This window comes from Rhineura floridana, chromosome 18, assembly GCF_030035675.1.
Source record: "Rhineura floridana isolate rRhiFlo1 chromosome 18, rRhiFlo1.hap2, whole genome shotgun sequence".
Lineage (NCBI taxonomy): Eukaryota > Metazoa > Chordata > Lepidosauria > Squamata > Rhineuridae > Rhineura > Rhineura floridana.
Genome location: NC_084497.1, coordinates 21354411 through 21376180, shown reverse-complemented (window position 1 = coordinate 21376180; position 21770 = coordinate 21354411). Strand labels below are relative to the sequence as shown.

Below are 21770 nucleotides of genomic sequence, written 5' to 3'. Positions count from 1 at the left end.
TCGTGGGCCCTAGGCACTTTTGCCTTCATGGGCCCCTTCCTCCATAATAATATCAATATTAAAAAGTATGTTTGATATAACTTAAAATACTTCCACATTTTTTTTCTGTTTTAGGCAAAATTTAATAGATTTTTGTGGGCCCTAAAAATTTCATTTTTTTCTGATGTGAGAAAAAAATTAAAACATTTTCTTTGACCCTAAAAGTTCATTTTTTTCTTCTGGTTTTAAAAGAACTTAAAACATTTTCATGGGCCCCTAAAAGTATCATGGGCCCTAGGCACTGTGCCTAATGGATAAGTTGGCCCTGCTGGGGAGTGTAGTTTGTGAAGGGTGCTGAGAGAAGGCTCCTGTCCCACTGAGAGAGCTCCAGTGGCCAGACTGGTTTCACAGTCAGCCAACTCGGATTGAAGGTCTGTGAGGAGAACAAGGGTGTCTCCTAGCAACTCTCAGCACCCTTCACTAACTACACTTCCCAGGATTTTTTGAGAGAAGCCATGACTGTCCAAAGTGAAATAAAGGCTTGGTGTGGATGTGGCCAGGGACAGCTTTGATTTAAATTTGGGTGGGAGGCTACATGTGCCTGCTGTAGAATAAAAAGGTGGGGGAAACCCTGAAAAGCAATGATACTGTTCACAATGTTTTCCTTTTGGAAAGGAAAGGGGCTTCCCTTCTGCCCAGGGCCAACGCACCCGATCTCTATGTATGGATGTGAAAGTTGGACAGTGAAAAAAGCAGATCGGATAAGAGAAAAATCATTTGAAATGTGGTGTTGGAGGAGAGCTTGCGCATACTATGGACTGTGGAAAAGAAATAATTGGGTGTTACAACAAATGAAACCAGAACTATTAGTAGAAGCTAAAATGATGAAACTGAGGTTATCATACTTTGGACACATCACGAGAAGCCATGATTCACTGGAAAAGACCATAATGCTGGGAAAAACAGAAGGGAGTAGAAAAAGAGGAAGACCACACAAGAGATGGATGGATTCCATAAAGGAAGCCACAGACCTGAACTTTCAAGATCTGAACAGGGTGGTTCATGATCATGACAGATGCTATTGGAGGTCGCTGATTCATAGGGCGCCATAACCTGAAGTCGAGCTGAAGGCACATAACAACAAAAAAAGTGAATGTGTGTCTATAGGATTGCAGCTTAAATCATCTGACCACTGGGGGATATTCCCAAGCGCCTTCCTCGCCACTGCGTTATCAGTACAATGGTGGCTGCGAGCCTATACCGCGGAACTTGACGCGACTTGCTTCCGAGGAGACATCTACAGCCTCGCACGCTCCGCCTTCCTCTCCCTCCCGCTTCACAACTCGCTTCTGCATGTGCAACGCGAACCACAAAGATTTTTTTAAAAACCTGTCTGTCATTGGGAAGAGGAGGGGCTGAGCTTTGGTGCGTGGGGATGTCCCTCCTCCTCTCCCTTCCAAGAAGAATCAGACCTGGATCCCCTTCGCGTTTGCCCCCCCCAAATTCGCTTTCGGTTTCTCCACGCCGCCAGTGGGAGGGAGGTGAGTGAGTGTGGGCTGGAATTGCAATGGATCTACAGCAAAAGAGGGAAGGGGGGGTATCCAGATATGTAAGTCAGGTCCCCTCCTCTTCCACCCCCGCCTCCTAGACTGGCTCCTGGTTGCATCGTTGCTAAATTTGATGGGAAGCTTTGCTGCAGGAAGACCCAAGGGAGGGTTTTTTATTTTATTTTATTTTGCAAATGCAGCAGACTCGAGATCTGGACTTCCGTCGTGCGCCAGACCAGCTGATCTGGCGAGGAAGCATGGCAGATTTGTGCACCATTGTAAAACCAGAGCTTCCTTTTCAAAGGCTGCGGCCTGGCTTTGCTTCTCACAGTCCTCCTGGCCGTGGCGTACCGTATATTTAAAGCACGTTATTTCACACATACCCGCCCCAAGGATCCTGGGAACTGTAGTTTATTCCCAGAGCTCCGGCTGCCAGCACCCTGAAGAGCAAACTACCGTTCCCAGGATTCTTTTCTGGGAAGTCATGTTCTTTAAATGTATGGTGTGTACACACACAGTGTTAGGAGCTGAATTGCCTGGGTGATTCTGCAATGGTATGCTAGCTCTGGGAGGGGGAGGGGTGTCCCCTAACAACCTTCAGCACCCTTAAGAAACTACAATTCCCAGGAGTCTTTGGGTGGGTTCTCCAAATTTTGCAATGCATTATTATTATTATTATTATTATTATTATTATTATTATTATTATTATTATTATTATTATATCCCACCCTTAGTCCCAGTAGGAGCCCAGGGCGGCAAACAAAAACACTAAACACACTCTAAAACATCTTACAAGCAGACTTTAAAATGTATTAAAACAAAACATCTTTTTAAAAAAACTTAAAACTGTTAATACTGTAGACAGCTGTGGTCTATTTCCCTGCCTCAGAGCCTAAAGGCAGTTGAGTGTGCGTATATAACTCTATGCTTGTGGTCAAAACTGGGTAATTTCTCATTACAAAGAATTGCTATTAAGATTAACTGGAGCATTTAACTACAAGATAACTTCAAAGCTACACCTTGTAATCGGTATGTGAGTATTATGGTTGTTATAATTTTCCTATACCATGGCTATTGAACTGTACAATGAAAATTTATAAGAATGCATCATTGAATATATATTTGTATGTTTTAACTTTTAGTCCCTGACGAAGGCCAACTCGACGTGGCTGAAATGTGTTGGGCTTGTTTCCTTTCAATAAACAGATTTGGAATACTTTTACAAGGTAATATTATCGGCATCTTGGGGTTCCCCCCCTTTTTTCCCTTTCTGCTGCAAGTAGATGCTATCCACCCTTGCTTTGTGTCAGTAATTTGTGTAGACCTGTTTGCAAGGCTGGTTTCCACCTTCTCTCCACTGAGATCCATACCTTTGCTAGCTGCATGGTAGGCTGAAATGCACCAAGAGGCAGTGGGCAAAGCTGAATTTCTGCCTCTTGTGCAGCTTATAAAGACCCTCTATCTTTATAAGCAGCGATATGTCTTCTTTACTTTTAAGCTGTCTCCAAGAATTCTTGCAACGGACAGGTCCCTGTCCTGCCTCCCCAATTCCACTGGGTCTTTAGATGTGCTCTGCACACTTCTGGAGTTCAGTCTGATGTCACAGACAAGACACCACCTTTGGGGCAGCACTGATGGTAAGTGTACAGTCTTGTATGGCTTACAACCAGCACCTGCAACAATGGCAACTCGCCGCAACTACTTGTGGCATCTGTTGCAACCAATATCTGTAACTGTCATGCAGAGGCTTCATAGCAGGAGAAGGCTTTTTTAGGGCACCTGTGTCAACCGGGTCTTTAAAACGAGATAGTAATCCAAATTCTTCATTGGAAACATTTGCGTGCCTCTTTCCCATGCGCCCAGAGATAATTGACAGCGACAGAAATTTGCCAGGGTGAACAGAAATGAGGTAGTGTAAGGAGAGAGGGATTTTGCATTACATTTTTTCTTCTTCTGGGAGTAGGAGGGGTCTTGTTTTACCAGGAAATGATGGAAGTTGCTTATCTCTGTTGCCTTTTGTTTACCTAACCGTTGAACGCAGCCGGACTGGTTTTGCAGATCTTTCGCTTTCAAACAAGGCTGCGGAAAGGAGCCAGTTTCTTTTATGCTCCGGGGGAGGGGGGGAGGTTTCCTCCAGTGACTTATTCTTTGCTTAGGTGAGTCTGCCGGGTAAGATCCTCAAAGGGTAATAAACTGGATTTGTTCCACATGACAGCCCCAAGGCTGTCTACTGTTCTTTGCCATTTGGCTGGAAGGAAGTGGATGACAGCACAGCTAGTTTGGGGCCTTGTAGACTTTTATTGTGTTGTGATACATAACATTCCTACTGATTTGTTTAGGACAGCCTTTGCCAATCTGGTTCCCCTACAGGTGTTTTAAGGTGTTTTTAGTGGTCTGGGAGGAACAATGGGATAGATATTTAATTAATTACTACTAGTAGTAGTAATAGCTCTTGATAGATTGAGGAGCAGGTTTTCTGTGGTTGGGTACAGTTGGATACCATTTTTAATCAAGATGGTGGACGGGATTTTTCAAAACTGCACTGATTTTTTTGGGAACTCCCGAGCGACACTGGGTACGAGGTTCCTACTATTTTATATTTTATGTTGGGTGTGGGGAACCGTGGGGCTTCCAGATGTTGCTTAACTGCAGCTCCCATCAGCTGCTGCACACATGGCCAGTGTGCAGGGATGATGGGAGTTGTAGTTCAGTAACATCTGGAGGCCCAAAGATTCCCCACACCTGTTTTATGTAAACCACGTAGAGGTGTTCATGATTAAGCGGTATACAAATTCTGTTAAATAATACAAATATTATCAGTGCCTGCTCAAAATGTTTTTTTGTTTAGGCAAGCCTACCCAGATATGTATTTCAATATGTAATCTAATTTTACATATTTCACAGTTATTTTTTAACTGCTGGTTTTGTTTATAGGTTTTTTGGGAGGGTGGGGGAATTAGGCCAACCTGTTTTTAAATTCTGCCTTTTACCACTAATTTCAATTTTGCATTTCTTGTAGATCATTTGGTCATTGCTTTTAAAAACTTTCTCCATTTCTTGGCAGCTTGCCCTGTTTCCCAAGATGCTTTTAAGAGCCGTGCTTGGTCTAGTCGTCCTCCTGGGAGTCTCTACCTCCAAGGCCAAAGAGTCGCGCGGCCATATCTCCGTGGTCCTTTTGGGTGCCACAGGGGACCTCGCCAAGAAGTACTTATGGCAAGGCGTCTTTCAGCTTTACCTGGACGAAGTGAGTCACGGACACACCTTCACCTTCCACGGGGCTGCTCAGACAGAACCTGAGCGAGGGAAGAAGCTGGTCTTTGGCCGGCTGAAGAAACTGGCGTGCCCGTCTGACGTACTTCCGGACAGGTGTGCTGTGCTGAAGGACCAGTTCCTACGGCTGACGGAATATCGCCAGCTCCGGACAGCAGAGGACTATGCCTCCCTGAGCCGGGAGATTACGATCCTGCTCAGTCAGGAGGGTTTGGAAGAAGCGGGTAGGATCTTCTACCTCTCTGTGCCTCCTTTTGCCTACGCGGAGATTGCCCGCCACATTAACAGTAGTTGCAGGCCGCGCCCTGGCGCATGGTTACGGGTGGTGCTGGAGAAGCCGTTTGGCCACGATCTCCGGTCTGCTCAGCAGTTGGCCAATGAGCTGAGTACCTTTTTCCAAGAAGAGGAGATCTACAGGGTGGACCACTATCTTGGAAAGCAGGTGAGTATCTTTGCAGAAACTGGGGTGGAATTGGAGTTGGCGAATTAGGAGGCTGCCTTTTACTGAGTCGGACCACCAGTCCATTTAGCTGAGTACTGTCAACACGGACTGGCAGCAGCTCTCCAGGTTTTGAGACAGGAGTCTCTCCCAGCCCTGCCTAGAGACACCTGGACAGAACCTGGGTCATTCTGTGTGTAAAGCAGATGCTCTAACCACCAAGCAATGGCTCTTCCCTTCAGAGATAGGAACATGGGAGGATGCCTTACCCCAACTCGGACCACTGGTCCACCTAGCTCAGAATTGTCGGTGCTGAGTGGCAGGGGCACTCCAGTGTTTCAGGCAGGGGACATTCCCATGGAGATGCTGAGGGTTGAACCACATTATACATGCAAAGCAGACACTCTAAAACGGAATTTCCCAATTTCTTCTTCTGGAAGACACAGCCAGGGTGGCTGGGACACATGAGCAGAGGCTGGGAGCATCCTTCCTGCAAAAAAAGAAGGCTGAATTGACCCATGCAGTGGCATGGAGCAATCAAATTCTGCGAGGGTATTGGATTCATTAATAAAAGGAGCAAGCAGAGGTAGTCAACATGGTGCTCTCCAGACTTCCCCACCCCCTTCGGGACACCAGCTCCCATCATTTCTGACCTTTGGCCAAGCTGGCTGAGGCTAATGGGAGTTGGAGTCCAACAGCTGTGCTGAACTGCACATTCCGCCACCCCTGGGCTGAGAAAGGCCTCTGCTCCATGCATGAGTGAGGAAATAAACCTGCAGATAAAGGAAGGACACAGGAACATAGGAAACTACCTTGTACCAAGTCAGACCGTTGGTCTGTCTAGCTCAGTGTTGTCTGCACTGACTGGCAGCAGCTCTCAAGGTGTCAGACGGGGGTCTTTTCCAGCCCTACCTGGAGATGCTGGGGACTGATCCTGGGGACCTCCTGGATTCAAAGCCACTGCTCTACCCCTAAGCGATGGCCCTTTGCCTTTTTTTTAGACCTTTTCCCCACCAAAGTAAATCGGTCAGTTATTTTCTTAGTTTCCCTCCCCACCCCTGTGAATTGACACGCTGCAACTCATAAACACCATCATTTAATGCACACGCACACACACACAGATCTGCTTTTCAGTACCAGAGCTCAGCACTGGCAAGTGTGAAGAGACTGCCCCTGAGCACATGCAGACTGCCTTTTCTTCACCCCTTGGGTCACTGCAGTTTTTCTCTTGACCTACTTGGAGGTGCTGCAAAGCATGTGCTAGGACGCAGTCTTTGCTTGAGGGTAAGGCTGCATTTAAAGTGCATCCCCCCCCCCCCGGAATATTGGGAATTGTAGTTCCTTAAGGGTGCTGGGAGTTGTGGCTCTGTGAGGGGTAGCTATAGTTCCCAGGATTGATTTTGTGTGTGTGTGCGTGTGTGTGTACAGAAAGGGATGGAGGCACACATACCAGCAAATCAGTATCCGCCTGATTTGCCAGCCAAGGTCAGGACTTCAATTTCGCTGAGTAATCAACCCCTTCTGCTCTCCTCCGCGTCCGCTCTTCTTAATCGAGAAGCTGCCAAGCTCCAGATTTTCTGAGCGAGGCTTTTAATTTGATAAAAGAATGTGGAGCACACACGTTTTGCTCTTCTCCTGTTTGTGTTTTGTTTTGCAAAGGGGCAGAGTCGATAGCTCCAAGGCAATAGAAAAATGGGGAGGGCATTGCTAGGGAAGGACGAGGTTCTTAATTCCCTGGATCAGGAAGCAGATTCTGGATCGCCGAATTGATTTATTACGGTCGCATAGGCCAGGAGTAATGCTAGAAACCTCACATTTAAAATGTTGAACTAGCATTTTTCGAATTCTTGTTGCATTTGCAAGCCTTTTGGCAAGGACATAGGAAGGTGCCTTGTACTGTGTCAGACCACTGGCCTGTCTAGCTCAGTATTGTCCGCACTGACTGGCAGTGGCACTCTGGGGCTTCAGACCGGGGACCTTCCCAACCTTACCTGAAGATGCCATTGGAGAATGAACGTGGGACCTTCTGCAAGCAAAACAAGTGCTCTGATACTGAGCTACAGCCCTGCCCTTAAGATATGAGAACCTAGGAGGCTGGCCTATTATACTGAGACAGGCCTTTGGTCCATTTAGCCCAATATTCTCTACACTGACTGGTAGAGGCTGTCCAGGGTTTCAGATGGGCCCTACCCAGAGACGCTGTGGATTGAGCCTGGGACCTTCTGCGTGCCAAGCAGATGCTCTGCCACTGAGTTCCGGCCCTTCCCAATCTGACAGACATCAGTCCAATGGCTGTTGTTTGCAGGGATAAAACATCCAGTTTAGCTCAATCAAAGATTCCCCGTTAGGCCAACAATAATCTCCTAGTCTGCATCTGGAATACACAGGCTGGCCGCCCCTTTTGATAACTCGGCCTCCATCGCCTCAGGAAGGAATGCACCTCGAAGTACTCTAGGTGTATCAGGAGGGCGTGGAGGCGACCATTTTGAAAGTCCCTGAGATTGCGGGCTGTGCTGATGTAGCCAAGAAAGGTCCCTGCTGGTGAAGGGGGCGCAAATGACTTGCACCAGAGAGACGTCCCCCACCCACCTCCAAACGACTGAGCCATATTGCATTGGTAATGTGAGTCTTTGAATATTTACCTCAATGACTCCAAACCCCCCCCCCCGAGAGGCAGGGTGTCGAAGCTTCACAACGTCTGACTCAGCCACTTTTGAACCCAAGGGAAATGCAAAGGTGTGCGGCGTACGCATTTTTGCAAGGGAAAGCTTTTTCAGGTGAAACCTTCAGAGGGCTGGCTGTTTGCCATCTTTTCTCTCTCCTCCCCCCTCCTCCTAGTTCCTTCCTCCAATAATTTTCAGCACCTTTGTTACCCCCCCTAAAAAAAATCCAAAAAAAGTGTAAGGCAAAGTTGTATACGAACGGGACAGTCACATCTTTTAAAAATTTGCAAGCATTCCACTAAAAATAATTTCCAAGTATGGAGACGTGCCCAAGGCTAGTCAGAGCCAGGGCTGGTTCTAAAGGGCGGCCAGGTTGGGCACTGGCCCGAGGGCCCCAGAGCTACAGGAGCCCCTGAGGGGCCCTCCGCTACCCTTCCACAATTCACGCCCCCCTCACGCCCCCCACTTACCTGTCAGTCGGCTTTTTAGCATTGCCCTTAATGAAGATGGCGGCTGCAGCTTCCCTAAGGTACTGAAGCCGCTGCCGCAATCTTAGTTGATGGCAGAGATGTGTGTGCATAGCATGCACGTGTGCCATCAACAAAGATGGCGGTGGAGGCTTCATTCCCCTTAGGGAAACCGCGGCCGCCATCTTCATTAAGGGCAATTGTAAAGACTAGACAGGTAGGGGGGCTGTGGGGGGGCGTGCAGGGGGTCTGCGCATGCACGTACACACACGTGCGCGCACGCACACACACACACACACACACACCGGGGGGCCAGGGCAAGCTGATGCCCAAGGGCCCCTGCATGCCTGGAGCCGGCCCTGGTCAGAGCAGACCCATTGAAGTTAATAATAATAATAAATTATAAAATTTTATTTCTAGGCCGCCTATCTGGCTGAATTAACGGCCACTCTAGGCGGCGTACATAGACTAAAATATAACATAGAGTAAAATATAACATATAATACTAAACAAAACCCCAGTAGTCTATAGACATCCCGAGCAGCAGGACTTGCCTAACACAGGTTTGTTCATTTCAATGGGTCTGCTCTGAGTAGAACTTAGCAAGATATAACCCACAGCTTTGCATTTGTTTGGGCATTGTTGTGGAAGTGTATCAGTGCTCCTTCCCCCAAACCCAAGTATTTCAGTACAACTAAGTTTTGGCTATTTGGACGGGGGGGGGGCATTTTGGTATTCCTACAGCGCATAAAAACATTTGCTTCCTTGTTTGTTTACTAAATATCAATCAAAAATGTGCTGAATCAGATCTTAAAGGACAACACCCCCCCCTTATGAGGAAAGGTTACAGCATGTGGGGATTTTTAATTTAGAAAAAAGGCGAGTGAACGGGGGAACATGATGAGGGTGCATAACAACGTAAAGTGTATAAAATTATTCGTGGTATGGAGAAAGTGGAGAGAGAGAAAGGTTAAAACTTGGGACCGTCGACTGAAGCTGAAGTTTGGGAGATTCCAGATAGACAGAAGAAAGGACTTGTTCACGCAGCGCGTTGTTCAAATGATGGAATTTGCTCCCCCAAAAGGCAGCGGTGGCCACCAACATGGATGGCTTTCAAAGAGGATTAGACATATTCTTGGAGGAGAAGGGTCTCAGTGGCTACTAGCCACGATGGTTATGCGCTGCCTCCACGGTCAGAGGAAGTAAACACTTCTGAATATTAGTTGCTGGAAAATGCAAGGGGGGGAGTTGCTTTTGCGCTCAAGTCCTTCCTGGGGGCTTCCCACTGGGGCATCTGGATGGCCACTTTGAGAACAGGATGCTGGACTAGGGGGGCCACTGCCTTGATCCAGCAGGCTTTTCTTACGGTCACACAGTGCGTAGCTAAACTATGGAATTCCCCAACTTCTCAGAGGCTGTCCACAGTGATTTATGTTTTTTTTCCCCTGGCAAGTCCTTGGAAGCAATGAAAATATTTATCTATGTGTGGCTTTTGATAATTGTTGATCTTGTATCTCTTACCCGCCTCTCTCCCACCCTGCCATCCCTGTTCATTCCTCCCCCAAGGCTGTGGCCCATATCCTACCCTTCCGAGACCAGAACCGACACAATTTGGACCCGATTTGGAACAGGCACCACATCGAAAGAGTGGAAATTGTCTTGAAGGAGATGGTAGATGTGAGAAGTACGTAAGTCTTCATTTGACCGCTGGTGGAGGAATAGTTCAAGAGCTGCTTGGTCACATCTGCGTGATATATTTAAAGCACATGGCTTGCCCCAAAGAATCCTGGGATCCGTAGTTTTACCCCTCACAGAGCTACAATTCCCAGCACCCTAAGCAAACTACAGTTCCCAGGGTTCTTTGGGGGAAGCTACTTCTTTGAGGGAAGTAAACTGGAGGTCGCTGATTCATAAGTCGCCATAAGTCTTAATCGACTTGAAGGCACATAGCAACAAATCAGGGAAGGGGGGAAGATTTCTTTCAGAGAGATCATTCATAGGGAAGCAATCCAAAGTGCAATCCCCCACATGTAGATGGTCCAAAGTTCAGTTGTTGGCATCTCCAGTTAGGGCTGGGAGAGATTCCCTGTTGCTGCTGCCCCTTAGTGCAGACTGTCCTAGATGGACTAATGGTCTAACTTGGCATAAGAAATATTCCAATGCTCCTGTTTTCATCAGCCCTTCAGATCCATGAGGACTGGCATCTTACTTGCTGTTTCGGGGAAGGACCATAGCTCTGTGGGAGAGCATCTGCTTTGCACGCGGCAGGTCCCAGGTTCAATCCCCAGCATCTCCATGTAGGGCTAGGACAAGACTCTGTCAGAAAGGCTGGGGAGCTGCTGCCAGTCAGTGTAGACAATACTGGACTCCATGGATCGATGATCTGACTCTCAATATAAGGCAACTTCCTGTGTTTCCACCTAATGGCCGCATCTTGTTTGTGCCTGATGCATACACACCACACATTTAAAGCACATGGCTTCCCCCAAAGAATCCTGGGAACTGACTTTACCCCCTCGCAGAGGTACAATTCCCAACACCCTTAACAAATTATAGTGCCCATGCTTCTTTGGGGTGGGGGTCATGTGCTTTAAATGTATGGTATGTTCCCAGCCTTCCTCTGTGCTGCCAATCAATCTCTTTGGATAATTTGGATTATTGGGGGGGGGAGCTGCAGGGCTTTTTTTTCCCCTGGAGGCGGTTTGTGTGACCTTTCCCGAGACCCCAGTTCCCAGCCCATTGGGGCACACCTTGCCTTACGTCGCCGTGGACTCAAGGACACAACTGCACTGAACTTCACCGCAGTCCTTGCTGCATTACTTCTGCAGTGCCGGTTGCACCTGCCGGCCGCCTCTGTCCTGGGGACAAGCGCTGGTCGCCTTCGCTCTCTGTAGCCAGCAGGCAGTTAATCAGTGCTTTATTAAAAGGCCTTAAAAAAAAAAGAAGCAAATCTTCTTTTGGCTTGGCAAACTCCTGGGGAAGGCAAGGGATGATATTGCCAACTACCTCCTACTCAGGGTAGGCCCATGGAAGTTAATGGGCCTGAAATAGCCATGGTTAATTTCAATAGGTCTACTCCAAGTAGGACCAGCAATCTAATGTTAGCCCTGTTTGGAGCAGACCCATGGAAACGGCGATCTTTCGTTTGCTAACACCCTGCCCCCAGCCCCCACCTCAAATGCACAAATCATGCCTGCATTGCTGGTTCCTGTGCCAAAAGGATGTATGTGTGTGTGAGATGTGATGTGCAGCATTGATTACATTAATGAATGTGTCTCGGGTTGGAAGACAATGGGCTTCTCGTCGTTCCAAAGTTTTCCAGAGAGCAGAGAGTTAGAAGGGTTTTGCCATCTGCGGGGAGATCAGCTGCTGCTGAACACCAAGGGGAAATTGGCCGGGGGGGGGGCTACAGATGAATTGCCTTTCTTTCCTTCCCTCCCCTCCTGACACCCACACATATATTGCACCCTCAGTCATTGATCACCCAAGTAAAACCTGAGCCAGTCAGGGCCGGTGAAAGGAAAATCTGGAGCTAACTCTTTCCTGCAACCTCTCAAGGGCACTGCAGCAAGAGAGCCGGCAGGACCTCTCACGTGCCTCGAGGCCAAGCTGACATTTTCATTTTATTTTCATTTCTTTTTTTTATTTCATTTCCACTCTGCTCTTCCTCCTGAGGAGATTGCAGCAGCCAAGGTGCAATCCTTGCAAACAAGCAGGTCAGAAACTTTAAAGGTTTTTGTTCCTTAGCTAAAGTCAAGAGATACTGTTATGGCCTCACACTTTTTGTTTTTAAAATGTGATGAGACAGATTCATGGAGGGAGGGTGCATGAACACCTATTTAGCTATAATGGCCCAATGGAACCTGCATATTAAGAGGCAGGCTATCTCCAAAACACCAGATGATTTTGCTGTTGCATTTAATTTTTTTGTTTTTAAAAAAGCTCTCTTTAGTTGCCCTTAGAATGTTTGTTGTTGGGCGGCATAGAAATACTGGGTTAATGGAAGTTAATGTACATGTCTAACATAGGTTCATTAATTTAAGTGGGGTTACTCTGAGTAGAGGTTAGTTGGAGACAACCCATTGTTATTTATTTCATGTATTAATTGCTTCCCACAAGACATCCAAAAGCAATTTAAAATATAATAGCATAGATCATACATAAAAAAAGTTAAAACAACTGCATATACTGGTGGTTCCCAAACATTTCCCCCCACGGGCCACTTGAAAATGGATGGTTCTGGCTCCCTGGCAGCGCTATTGATCTTGGAACTGAAAGACAGGATTGCAAAGGGCGAAAACCTGAAGTGCAGCACAGGTAATTTAAAGAAGGCCAGCAGCATAAGCATTTTATTCTGTAGTGTTGTCATTTTAGGCAAGAGACTATGCAAGGCTGCCGAGGAGAAAATCAAACTCTTAAGTAATAAGATTTAAGAATACAAATATTGATCGATCAATTGATTACATTTATATCCCATTTTCCTCCAAGGAGCTCAAGGTGGCATCCAAACATGATCCCGATTCCCCCCCCCCGCAAACAACCCTGTAAGGTAGGCTAGGCTGAGAGACAGTGATTGGCCCATGGCCACCCAGCGAGCTTCATGGCCAAGCGAGGATTTGAATCCTGGTCTCCCAGGTCCCAGTATGACACTTTACTGCTACACCACCCTGGCTCTCAAATTCAGTACTCAAGTAGAAACTGATGGATACAGATTTATGGAGGAAGAGCTCACAGTGGCTAACAGCCGCTATGGCTCTGTGCTCCCTCCACTGTTGGAGGCAGTATGCTTCTGAATACTACTTGCTGGAAACTGGAGGAGGAGAGAGTGCTCTTGCGCTCAGGTCCTCCTTGCAAGCTTCTCCTTGTGCCATCTGGCTGGCCACTGTGAGAACAGGATGCTGGACTAGATGGGCCACTGGCCTGATCCAGCTATAGGGCTTTTCTTACGTTCTTAAGTGCTGTCATTGCAGTTGCAGGTGTCCAAGGCTTATTTATTTTATTAGATTTCTTACTCGCCATTTACCATAAGGTCCCAGGGTGGGTTGCAATGATAAAGCTACGTTCATACCATACAATTAAAGTACTATTAGCTGGTATAGCACAGTGGGGAGGAGAGCCTGGCTGGGAGTCCAGAGTCTGTGAGTTCAAATCCCCGCTCTTGTCTCCTGGGTGTCAAGGGCTAGCTAAAGATCACCCCCACAGGGAGTGGCTCAGGGGCTACGTGCCCTGCCACCTGTGCAGCCGTGGGCAAGCTGCAGAGTCCCAAGGAGCCCAGTTGCCCCCCAGCTGGCAGTTGCAGACAAGGAAGGGGCTGGCTTGTGCAGCTGTGGCAAACTGAGCGGGCCCTGGCCAGCTGAGGAGGACTAGCCTCAGAGGGAGGCAATGGGAACCCCCCTCTGAATACCGCTTACCATGAACACCCTATTCATAGGGTCACCATAAGTCGGGATCGACTTGAAGGCGGCCCATTTCATTTTCATACCACTTAAACAGTCACGGCTTCTCTCAAAGAATCCTGAGAACCGTAGTTTGTTAAGGGTGCTGAGAATTGTTAAGAGACCTCTATTCCCCTCAGAGAGCTACAATTTCCAGAGAGGTTTAACAACCAATTCCTCTTCTCAAGTTTGGGGGAAGCCATGACTGTTTAAAGTGGCATAATACTTCTTTAAACGTATGGTGCTAATGGGGGCCTAAAAATATACAATTATGAAACAAATAAAACAGTTGTAGCCATAAAACAAGAAAAGTGTAAATACAATTAAAAACAGCTCCGTCTATAAATCAATTAAAAACAATTCCATATACAAAAGCAATACAAACCTTTCAAAACAATTCCACATGTAAAAATAGTTCCCGTACAGATGCAGACTGGGATAAAGATCTCTTAGAAGCTTGTTGAGAAATTTTGGCTTGTATATAAATGTAAAGTCTTTGGAGTTGTATTCAGCTAGGGCCACATTCACACCATGCATTTATTTCATGGCAAACAGTCATGGCTTCCCCTAAAGAATCCTGGGAACTGTCGTTTGTGAAGGGTGCCGAGAGTTGTTAGGAGACCCTTGTTTCCCCTGACAGAGCTACAGTTTCCAGCGTTCCCTGGGAAGAGGGACTCTGGGAATTGTAGCTTTGTGACCCTTCACAAACTGCAGTTCCCAAGATTGTTTGGGGGAAGCCATCGTTGTTGAAAGTAGAATAAATGTCTGGTGCTATGATGGTCTAAGTTCAACTCGGAGTAGACCCATTGAAATTAATGGGCCTAAGGTAGTCATTGTCAATTTCAGTGGGCCTACTTTGAGTAGGACTAACATTAGATACAACTCTACAGTATCACTAAGATACACTAAGATGTGTTTTTAAATTGTTTTTTAAAAAATGTGTTTTTAAATTTGTATATTTGTTTTTAATGTTCTTAATTGTTGTAAACCGCCCAGAGAGCTTTGGCTATGGGGCAGTATATAAATGTAATAAATAAATAAAATAAATAAATATGGTCAAATCTGTACCATATCACCATCTCTGTTATCTTTTTGGCTCCTACTGAAGACCTTCCTCTTTCAACAAGCCTTTTAAGTAGAGACCTCATCCAGGTCTGCGTCTGTGCTGGAATTGCTTTTTAATATGTCTTTAAACCTTCATCATCTTTTAAAAAAATGTTTTTAATGTTTTTTTAAAAAAATGCTTTGAAAGCTTTTTAAAAAAATGTTTTTAAAGATGTTTTGTTTTAATGTATTTTCAAGTCTGTTTTGATGATGTTTTAAAGTGTTTTTAGTGCTTTTGTTTGCCACCCTGGGCTCCTGCTGGGAGGAAGGGTGGGATATAAATCAGATAATAAATAAATAAATACATAAATAATACTAATTACAGAAGAAGACGTATAGCCCTGGTTATCACTTGAAATAAGCCTAGCTTCTGTTGTTAACTGGGATTAATTATGTTCCTCCACCCACCTTGCGACGCAGACCGCACTGGCTTCTATGAAGAGTATGGGGTCATCCGTGACATCCACCAAAACCACCTCACCGAAATCTTAATGTTACTTGCCATGGAACTCCCGGCAAACATCAGCAGCTCCGAAGATGTCATCCGGAGTAAGCTTCAAGCGTTTGCGGCATTGCAGAGCCCAGAGATAACCAGCGCTGTCATTGGCCAGTACGAGGCGTACAACAGCCATGTGAGGGAGGAGCTTCAGAAGGGGCAGGACTATTTCAGCAGGACTCCAACCTTCGCAGGTAAGGGTGGTCAAGTGCGAAAGAGGGACGGGGCTTTTGCACCTTTAATAGTTGCTTCCCTGTTAAGCTACACCTGCAGAAATTCCCTCTTCTAAGCAGCTATTAAAGGTGCACAAGCCCTTCTCCATTCCCACAGCGGTTTGACAGAGAAATGCAAATCCCAAACAGTTGCAAGCAGAGAAACCATACCCCCTCTCCTTCTGGATTATAGGGACAGGCGTCAGCTCTAAAAGAGGGCTTCAACTTCTGTTAGAGCAGGGATGGGGAACCTCTAGCCTTCCAATGTTCCCATCATCCCTGGCCATTGGCTGTGCTGGTTGAGGCCGATGGGAGTTGTAGTCCATCAACCACCCTTGTATTCAGCGGTGGCTGGTCTATTTGGGTAAGTGGGGCACTGCCCCACCACCCTCAGTCTGCTCTCAGCCAGCCCTCCACCTGCCTACTTTCTTACTTGCAACCTATCTGGTAAGTGGCCCTGCCTGTTGCCTTCCTCCTCCTTTTTTGCTCCCCTTGTGGAGCTCAACAGGAGGGACAATATGGGCAAAGCTAGAATTAGTTGACTCTCCCTGCGATTGGTTTTGGCTCCTCCCATTGTTGGGCTCCCTGCCTTCTGCCCCACCAAACTGATTGGGAACCAGCCTCCATGGTTTGTATTCAGCAGCTTCTCCATATTTAAAGACCATGGAGTATTTCACTGTTACCTTAGGTCAGGGGTGAACAGGCTCAGGGGCCAAATGCGGCCCTCCGAGGGGTTTCTCTCTCCAGACTTTTCCCCAAGTCATGCCCCTTTTCCCACCCCTGTTCCAAGTGCATTTGCTTATCTGGAATATGCCTTTGAACGCTGACAGTGCCTCTCACTTGCCTGGATGGAGAGACGGACGAGTAGAACCCACTGACCTTTTCTGCGGCTGGAAAGTTACCTGCGAGGCTTTTGATACCATCAACCATGGTATCCTTCTGGAGAGGCTCGCGGAGTTGGGAGTTGGAGGTACAGCTTGGCAGTGGTTCCACTCCTACTTGGCAGGTCGTCTCCAGAAGGTAGTGCTGGGGGAACATTGCTCGACACCGTGGGCTCTCCAATGTGGAGTCCCGCAGGGGTCGGTTTTGTCTCCCATGCTTTTTAACATCTACATGAAGCTGCTGGGTGCAGTCATCAGGAGTTTTGGAGTGCGTAGCCATCAGTACGCTGATGACACGCAGCTCTACTTCTCCTTTTCATCTTCTTCAGGTGAGGCTGTCAATGTGCTGAACCGTTGCCTGGCTGCGATAATGGACTGGATGAGAGCTAACAAACTGAGGCTCAATCCAGACAAGACTGAGATGCTGTTGGTGGGAGGTTTCTCTGATCAGATGGTGGATGTCCACCCTGTTCTGGAACGGGGTTACACTCCCCCTGAAGGAGCGGGTTCGTAGTTTGGGAGTATTTTTAGATCCTTCCCTGTCACTCGAGGCTCAAGAAGCCTCGGTGGCACGGAATGCGTTCCACCAACTTCGTCCCTATCTGGACAGGGAGGACCTCACCTCAGTTGTCCATGCTCTGGTAACCTCTCGATTGGATTACTGCAATGTGCTCTACGTAGGGCTGCCTTTAAAGACGGTTCGGAAGCTACAGCTTGTGCAGAATGCGGCGGCCAGACTGATAACGAGGACCAGGCGGTCTGAACACATAACACCTGTTCTGGCCCACTTGCACTGGCTACCAATATGCTTCCGGGCCAGATTTAAAGTGCTGGTTTTAACCTATAAAGCCTTATACGGCGCAGGACCACAATACCTGCTGGAACGCCTCTCTCGATATGAACCTGCCCGTACACTACGTTCCACATCGAAGGCCCTCCTCCGAGTTCCGACTCATAGGGAAGCTCGGAGGATGATAACAAGAACTAGGGCCTTCTCAGTGGTGGCCCCCGAACTGTGGAATAGTCTTCCCGATGAGGTGCACTTGGCACCGACGTTGTTATCTTTTTGGCGCCAAGTTAAAACCTTCTCAGGCATTTTAGTCTATTTTAGTCTTTTAAATATGTTTAACTGATTTTAGATATGTGGATGCCTACATACATGTTCCTTGCACCGAATTATTGGATTTTATTGTGTATATTTATATTCCTCTGTTGTACACCGCCCAGAGAGCTATGCTAGTCGGGCGGTATAGAAATTCAACAAATAAATAAATGTGCCCCCCAGCCTGGAAAAGGTTCCCTTCCACTGGTATACTGGAGAGAATCCCAGTATGAAAGAGCTACGGTAGTCCAAAGAGAGGTTCTTCCCCCATAGAGCAGGTGTGAGGAGCGTTTGGCCCTCCAGCTGTTGCTGAACCAACAACTCCCATCAGCCCCAGCAAGCATGGCCAGTCACCAGGGATGATGGGAGTTGTCATTCAGCAATAGCTAGACGGCAAAAAGGTTCCCCCCTGCCCATACCCACGCACTTTGACTGTTGTTTCAGGTGTGCTGGTTCAGCTGGACAACCTCCGCTGGGAAGGGGTCCCTTTTATCCTTGCCTCCGGGAAAGTCCTGGATGAACGGATCGGCTACGTCCGCATCCTGTTCAAGAACCGGGCCTACTGCGCCCAGAACGAAAGCGCCTGGGACTCCGAGCGCAGCCAGTGTAAGCTCAAGCAGGTCATCTTCTACCTTGGGCATGGAGAGTTGAATTCCCCCGCCGTCCTCATCAGCCGCAACCTCTTCAAGCCTGCCATGCTGGGCGGCAGCTGGACAGAAGTCCAGGACCATCCTGGGCTGCACCTCTTTGGACAACCCCTCTCTGATTACTACATGTACGTCCCCGTAGCTGAAAGGGATGCCTATTCCGTCCTGATCTCCCGGATCTATCATGGCAAGAAAGTGTCCTTCATCACCATGGAGAATCTGCTGGCTTCTTGGGGTTTTTGGACGCCGTTGCTAGACAGCTTGGCTGGTGAGGCCCCCCGTTTGTACCCAGGGGGCCAGGAGAACAAGCACCTCCTGGATTTTGAGATGGTGGGCAGGGAAGTGTCCTTCGTGGTGAAAGAGACCGTGCAGGTGATGAATGCTTGGGATGAACAAACGCCAGACAAATACAAGACTATCCAATCCAGATATCGACAAAGCCAGCTCATTACCGCTTGGCCAGAGGAACTGATCAGCCGGCTGGCATCAGACATAGAAGCAGCAGCTATGAGTGCTATCGGGTGTTCCGGGGAGTTCCACTTGGCACTCTCGGGTGGGTCAAGTCCCCTGGCTCTTTTCCGGCAGCTGGCTGTGTATCACTATGGTTTCCCTTGGAGGCAGACCCACTTGTGGCTGGTGGACGAGCGCTGCGTCCCTCTCACTGACCCAGAGTCCAATTTTGGCAAACTGCACGACCGACTTCTCCATCACATCCGGGTCCCCTACTTCAATGTCCACCCTATGCCTGTGCACCTCAACCGGAGGCTCTGCGTGGAGGAGGACAAGGGCCCAGAGCTGTACGCCAATGAGATCGCTGCCTTGGTGGCCAACGCCAGCTTTGACCTGGTGCTGCTCGGGGTGGGCATTGATGGGCACACAGCTTCACTCTTCCCGCACTCACCCGTTGGCCTTGAGGGGAGCCAGGACGTCGTGTTCACAGAGAGCCCTGTCAAGCCGCATCAGCGCATGACCTTCACCTTGCCTCTCATCAACAGAGCCAAACAGGTGGCGGTGTTGGTGATGGGGAAGGGCAAACATGACATTGTGACAGTGGTCAGCAGGGTGGGGCATGAACCTCAAAAGTGGCCAGTTTCTGGGGTCAATCCCAGCTCTGGGCAGATAGCGTGGTACGTGGACTACGAAGCGTTACTCGGATGATTCTTCCCTAGTGATGGCTTCTCCTCCTCTGTCCGTCTTGGCAATCAGGATCTCAGGCAGCTATTGCAGCTGCTTCTGTCCCCAAAAATTCTTCTGTCTGGTGCTGGGGAGTTCCACTGGCTGTTAATAACAAGAATGTAAATAATTATTTTTTAAAAAAAAGCTCTGTCAGACTTGACCTCCCCATCACCCAGGAAACTTACCAGCAGGATGGGAAAGCAATGAGCCCTTGTTTTATATCTCTAGCGTGTTACACTGCCGCTACTCATGGAGGATCCGTTTATCATGGCTAATAGCCTTTGATAGACCTATTCTCCCCTATGGGATTTGTCTGATTATTTTTTTATTTTATTTTTTAAAGCTGACAACCTTTACTGCTGTGAGCGCCACTACTTAACGATTGGGACTTTTGTGCTCATGACTGACGACTTTCAGTGCCACAGGATATTTGCCAGATCTTCTGCCCGCTCAAGTGTCTTCACCTCACTTTCCCCTCTCCTCTAGAGGAAAGTCTGTGCGTGCTACAAACGACCCACCTCGCACGAATATCCTAGAACATCCTGTCTAGACGATTTGTCTTTGTTTAAATAGTCCTTTGAGGAAAGGCTTGGAAATTTGCAAATCATGGCTCCTGGTAAATGGCCCCAGGGTCATATAATCTATATTTTACACACACACTGCACTGGAATACACACACACATACACAACAACAATTTATATTCTGAATAAACCACGCAAAGTGAGCAGATACGCAAAGGCATGCACTCCTTTTGCAATATATACTTGGGAGGACATTCTGCTGGGTTAAGTGGGGCTTACTCCTAAAAATGTTGGGCTGCAGTCTGAGCCAGTGAGGAGGAAGGCTTTCCTGGGTCTAATGATTTCATCATCCTTAGATGAGCCTTGCCCCACATTGGATTAGGCTCTTAGCATGGGGAATTTTCTCTTTTTGGGGGTCAAAGCCAGTTCCCAACATTGGATTGGAACAGCAGAAAAGGTGGAGAGAGAGAGAGAGAGACTAGATTTTGCCACAAGGTGGCGCTGTTGCACAGGTTTTCAGTGGTCCTTGTTAAGAGTTTATTTTAAACAAGGCCTTCCCGCCTCCCCGCCCCAAAAATACATTTGTGGCTTTCAAAGTCTGTTTTGCGTTTCTTAGGCACTGCTCCTTAGAGATTCCTTGATGGGCAGATCAGTAACGAAGGGGAAGAGCACCTGCCGCTACTGATCAGTCCATAAAATGTGATGCAGGTTGCAGTATGAACATAGGTTGCGCATCCACACGATGCATTTAAAGCACATTTAAAGCACTTGGCTTCCCTCAAAGGATCCTGGGAGCTGTAGTTTAACTCTTCACAGAGCTGTATTTCCCAGCACCCCTAACAAACTACCATTCCCAGGACTCTTTGTGGGAAACTTTGTGCTTTAAAGGTATGGTATGGATGTGACCTGAGTTTCATAGACTGGAGCTGGGAGGAAGAGCCTGCAGCCCTCCAGGTGTTGCTAGACTACATCTCCCATCATCCCTCCTGACTACTGTCCATGCTGGCTGGGGCTGGTGGGAGTTAGAGTTGAACAACAGCTGGAAGGTGCCATGTTGGGGAAGGCTGTTTTTAGGGTGTATAAAAATAAACATTACTCACCCTCAGTGGAGCCCACACTCTGTACATTTCTGCAGGAGTCTCTGGTTGAAACAAGGCACGCCCAGAGCAGCAGCTTGTCCAGAGGTGCAACAGGCAGCCTCCCCTGTACTCCATCTCTGCACTGGCAGCAGTGAAATGAAGTAATCTCACCTCGTGGCAGAAGTACCTGGTTCTGTGGGAGGCTGGCTGGCTGGCTGGCTTTTCCTCCTTCCAGGGCAGTATATCATACAGAGATGCAGCAGGCAACCTCCTCTGTAGGTGGATGTTGTGGGAATCGCTCTTTAATTGATTTCACTCTCACAGCACAGAGTTTGGGGATTACTGCTGTAGTATAAAAGATGTGCCTTTTATAAATACTGCCACATTCTGCAGGGACTTAGAGATACGTTCTTCCGATTTCCTGCCACAGGCCAGCAGTGGCTTTTTGAATACTGTTGATGTAGTTAGACGGGAGGAAAATGCCCTCCACATTTGCTCAGAGGAATCAGTGTTTAGTTTTGTTATGTCTGTTTAAAAAAAGAAATTAAAGTGAACACTGGAAATAAAGTTTTTTTAATTTTCATAAGTGAATTTTTAAAAATGAAGCCTTTCATCCTTGCATTAGATAGAGAAAAATGTTTTGAATGTCTTTATATTTGGGGACTCTTTTGCCAGAAGGAAAAAAAAAATACAAAGATATTCTTGTTTGTCTGTTTCTTCAAGTTATTTATCCTTTATCAATTCTTTTCAT

General features: G+C 47.4%; 1 protein-coding gene across 3 annotated transcripts; it reads left to right on the top strand.

The window, feature by feature from the left end:
* Positions 1-1366: 1366 nt before the first annotated feature.
* H6PD (hexose-6-phosphate dehydrogenase/glucose 1-dehydrogenase) lies at positions 1367-21605 on the top strand. 3 transcript variants are annotated; one of them, XM_061601312.1, is made up of 7 exons: positions 1367-1520; positions 2669-2752; positions 3025-3163; positions 4591-5238; positions 9932-10049; positions 15325-15594; positions 18040-21605. In XM_061601312.1, the coding sequence occupies exons 3-7, from the start codon at positions 3161-3163 to the stop codon at positions 19398-19400; spliced, it is 2400 nt and encodes a 799-aa protein (XP_061457296.1). In that variant the 5' UTR covers positions 1367-1520; positions 2669-2752; positions 3025-3160; the 3' UTR covers positions 19401-21605. The 3 variants fall into 3 exon arrangements, with proteins under 3 accessions (XP_061457296.1, XP_061457298.1, XP_061457299.1); XM_061601314.1 differs by lacking the exon at positions 3025-3163; XM_061601315.1 differs by lacking the exons at positions 1367-1520; positions 2669-2752; positions 3025-3163 and adding an exon at positions 3576-3682.
* The last annotated feature ends 165 nt before the right edge of the window (positions 21606-21770 follow it).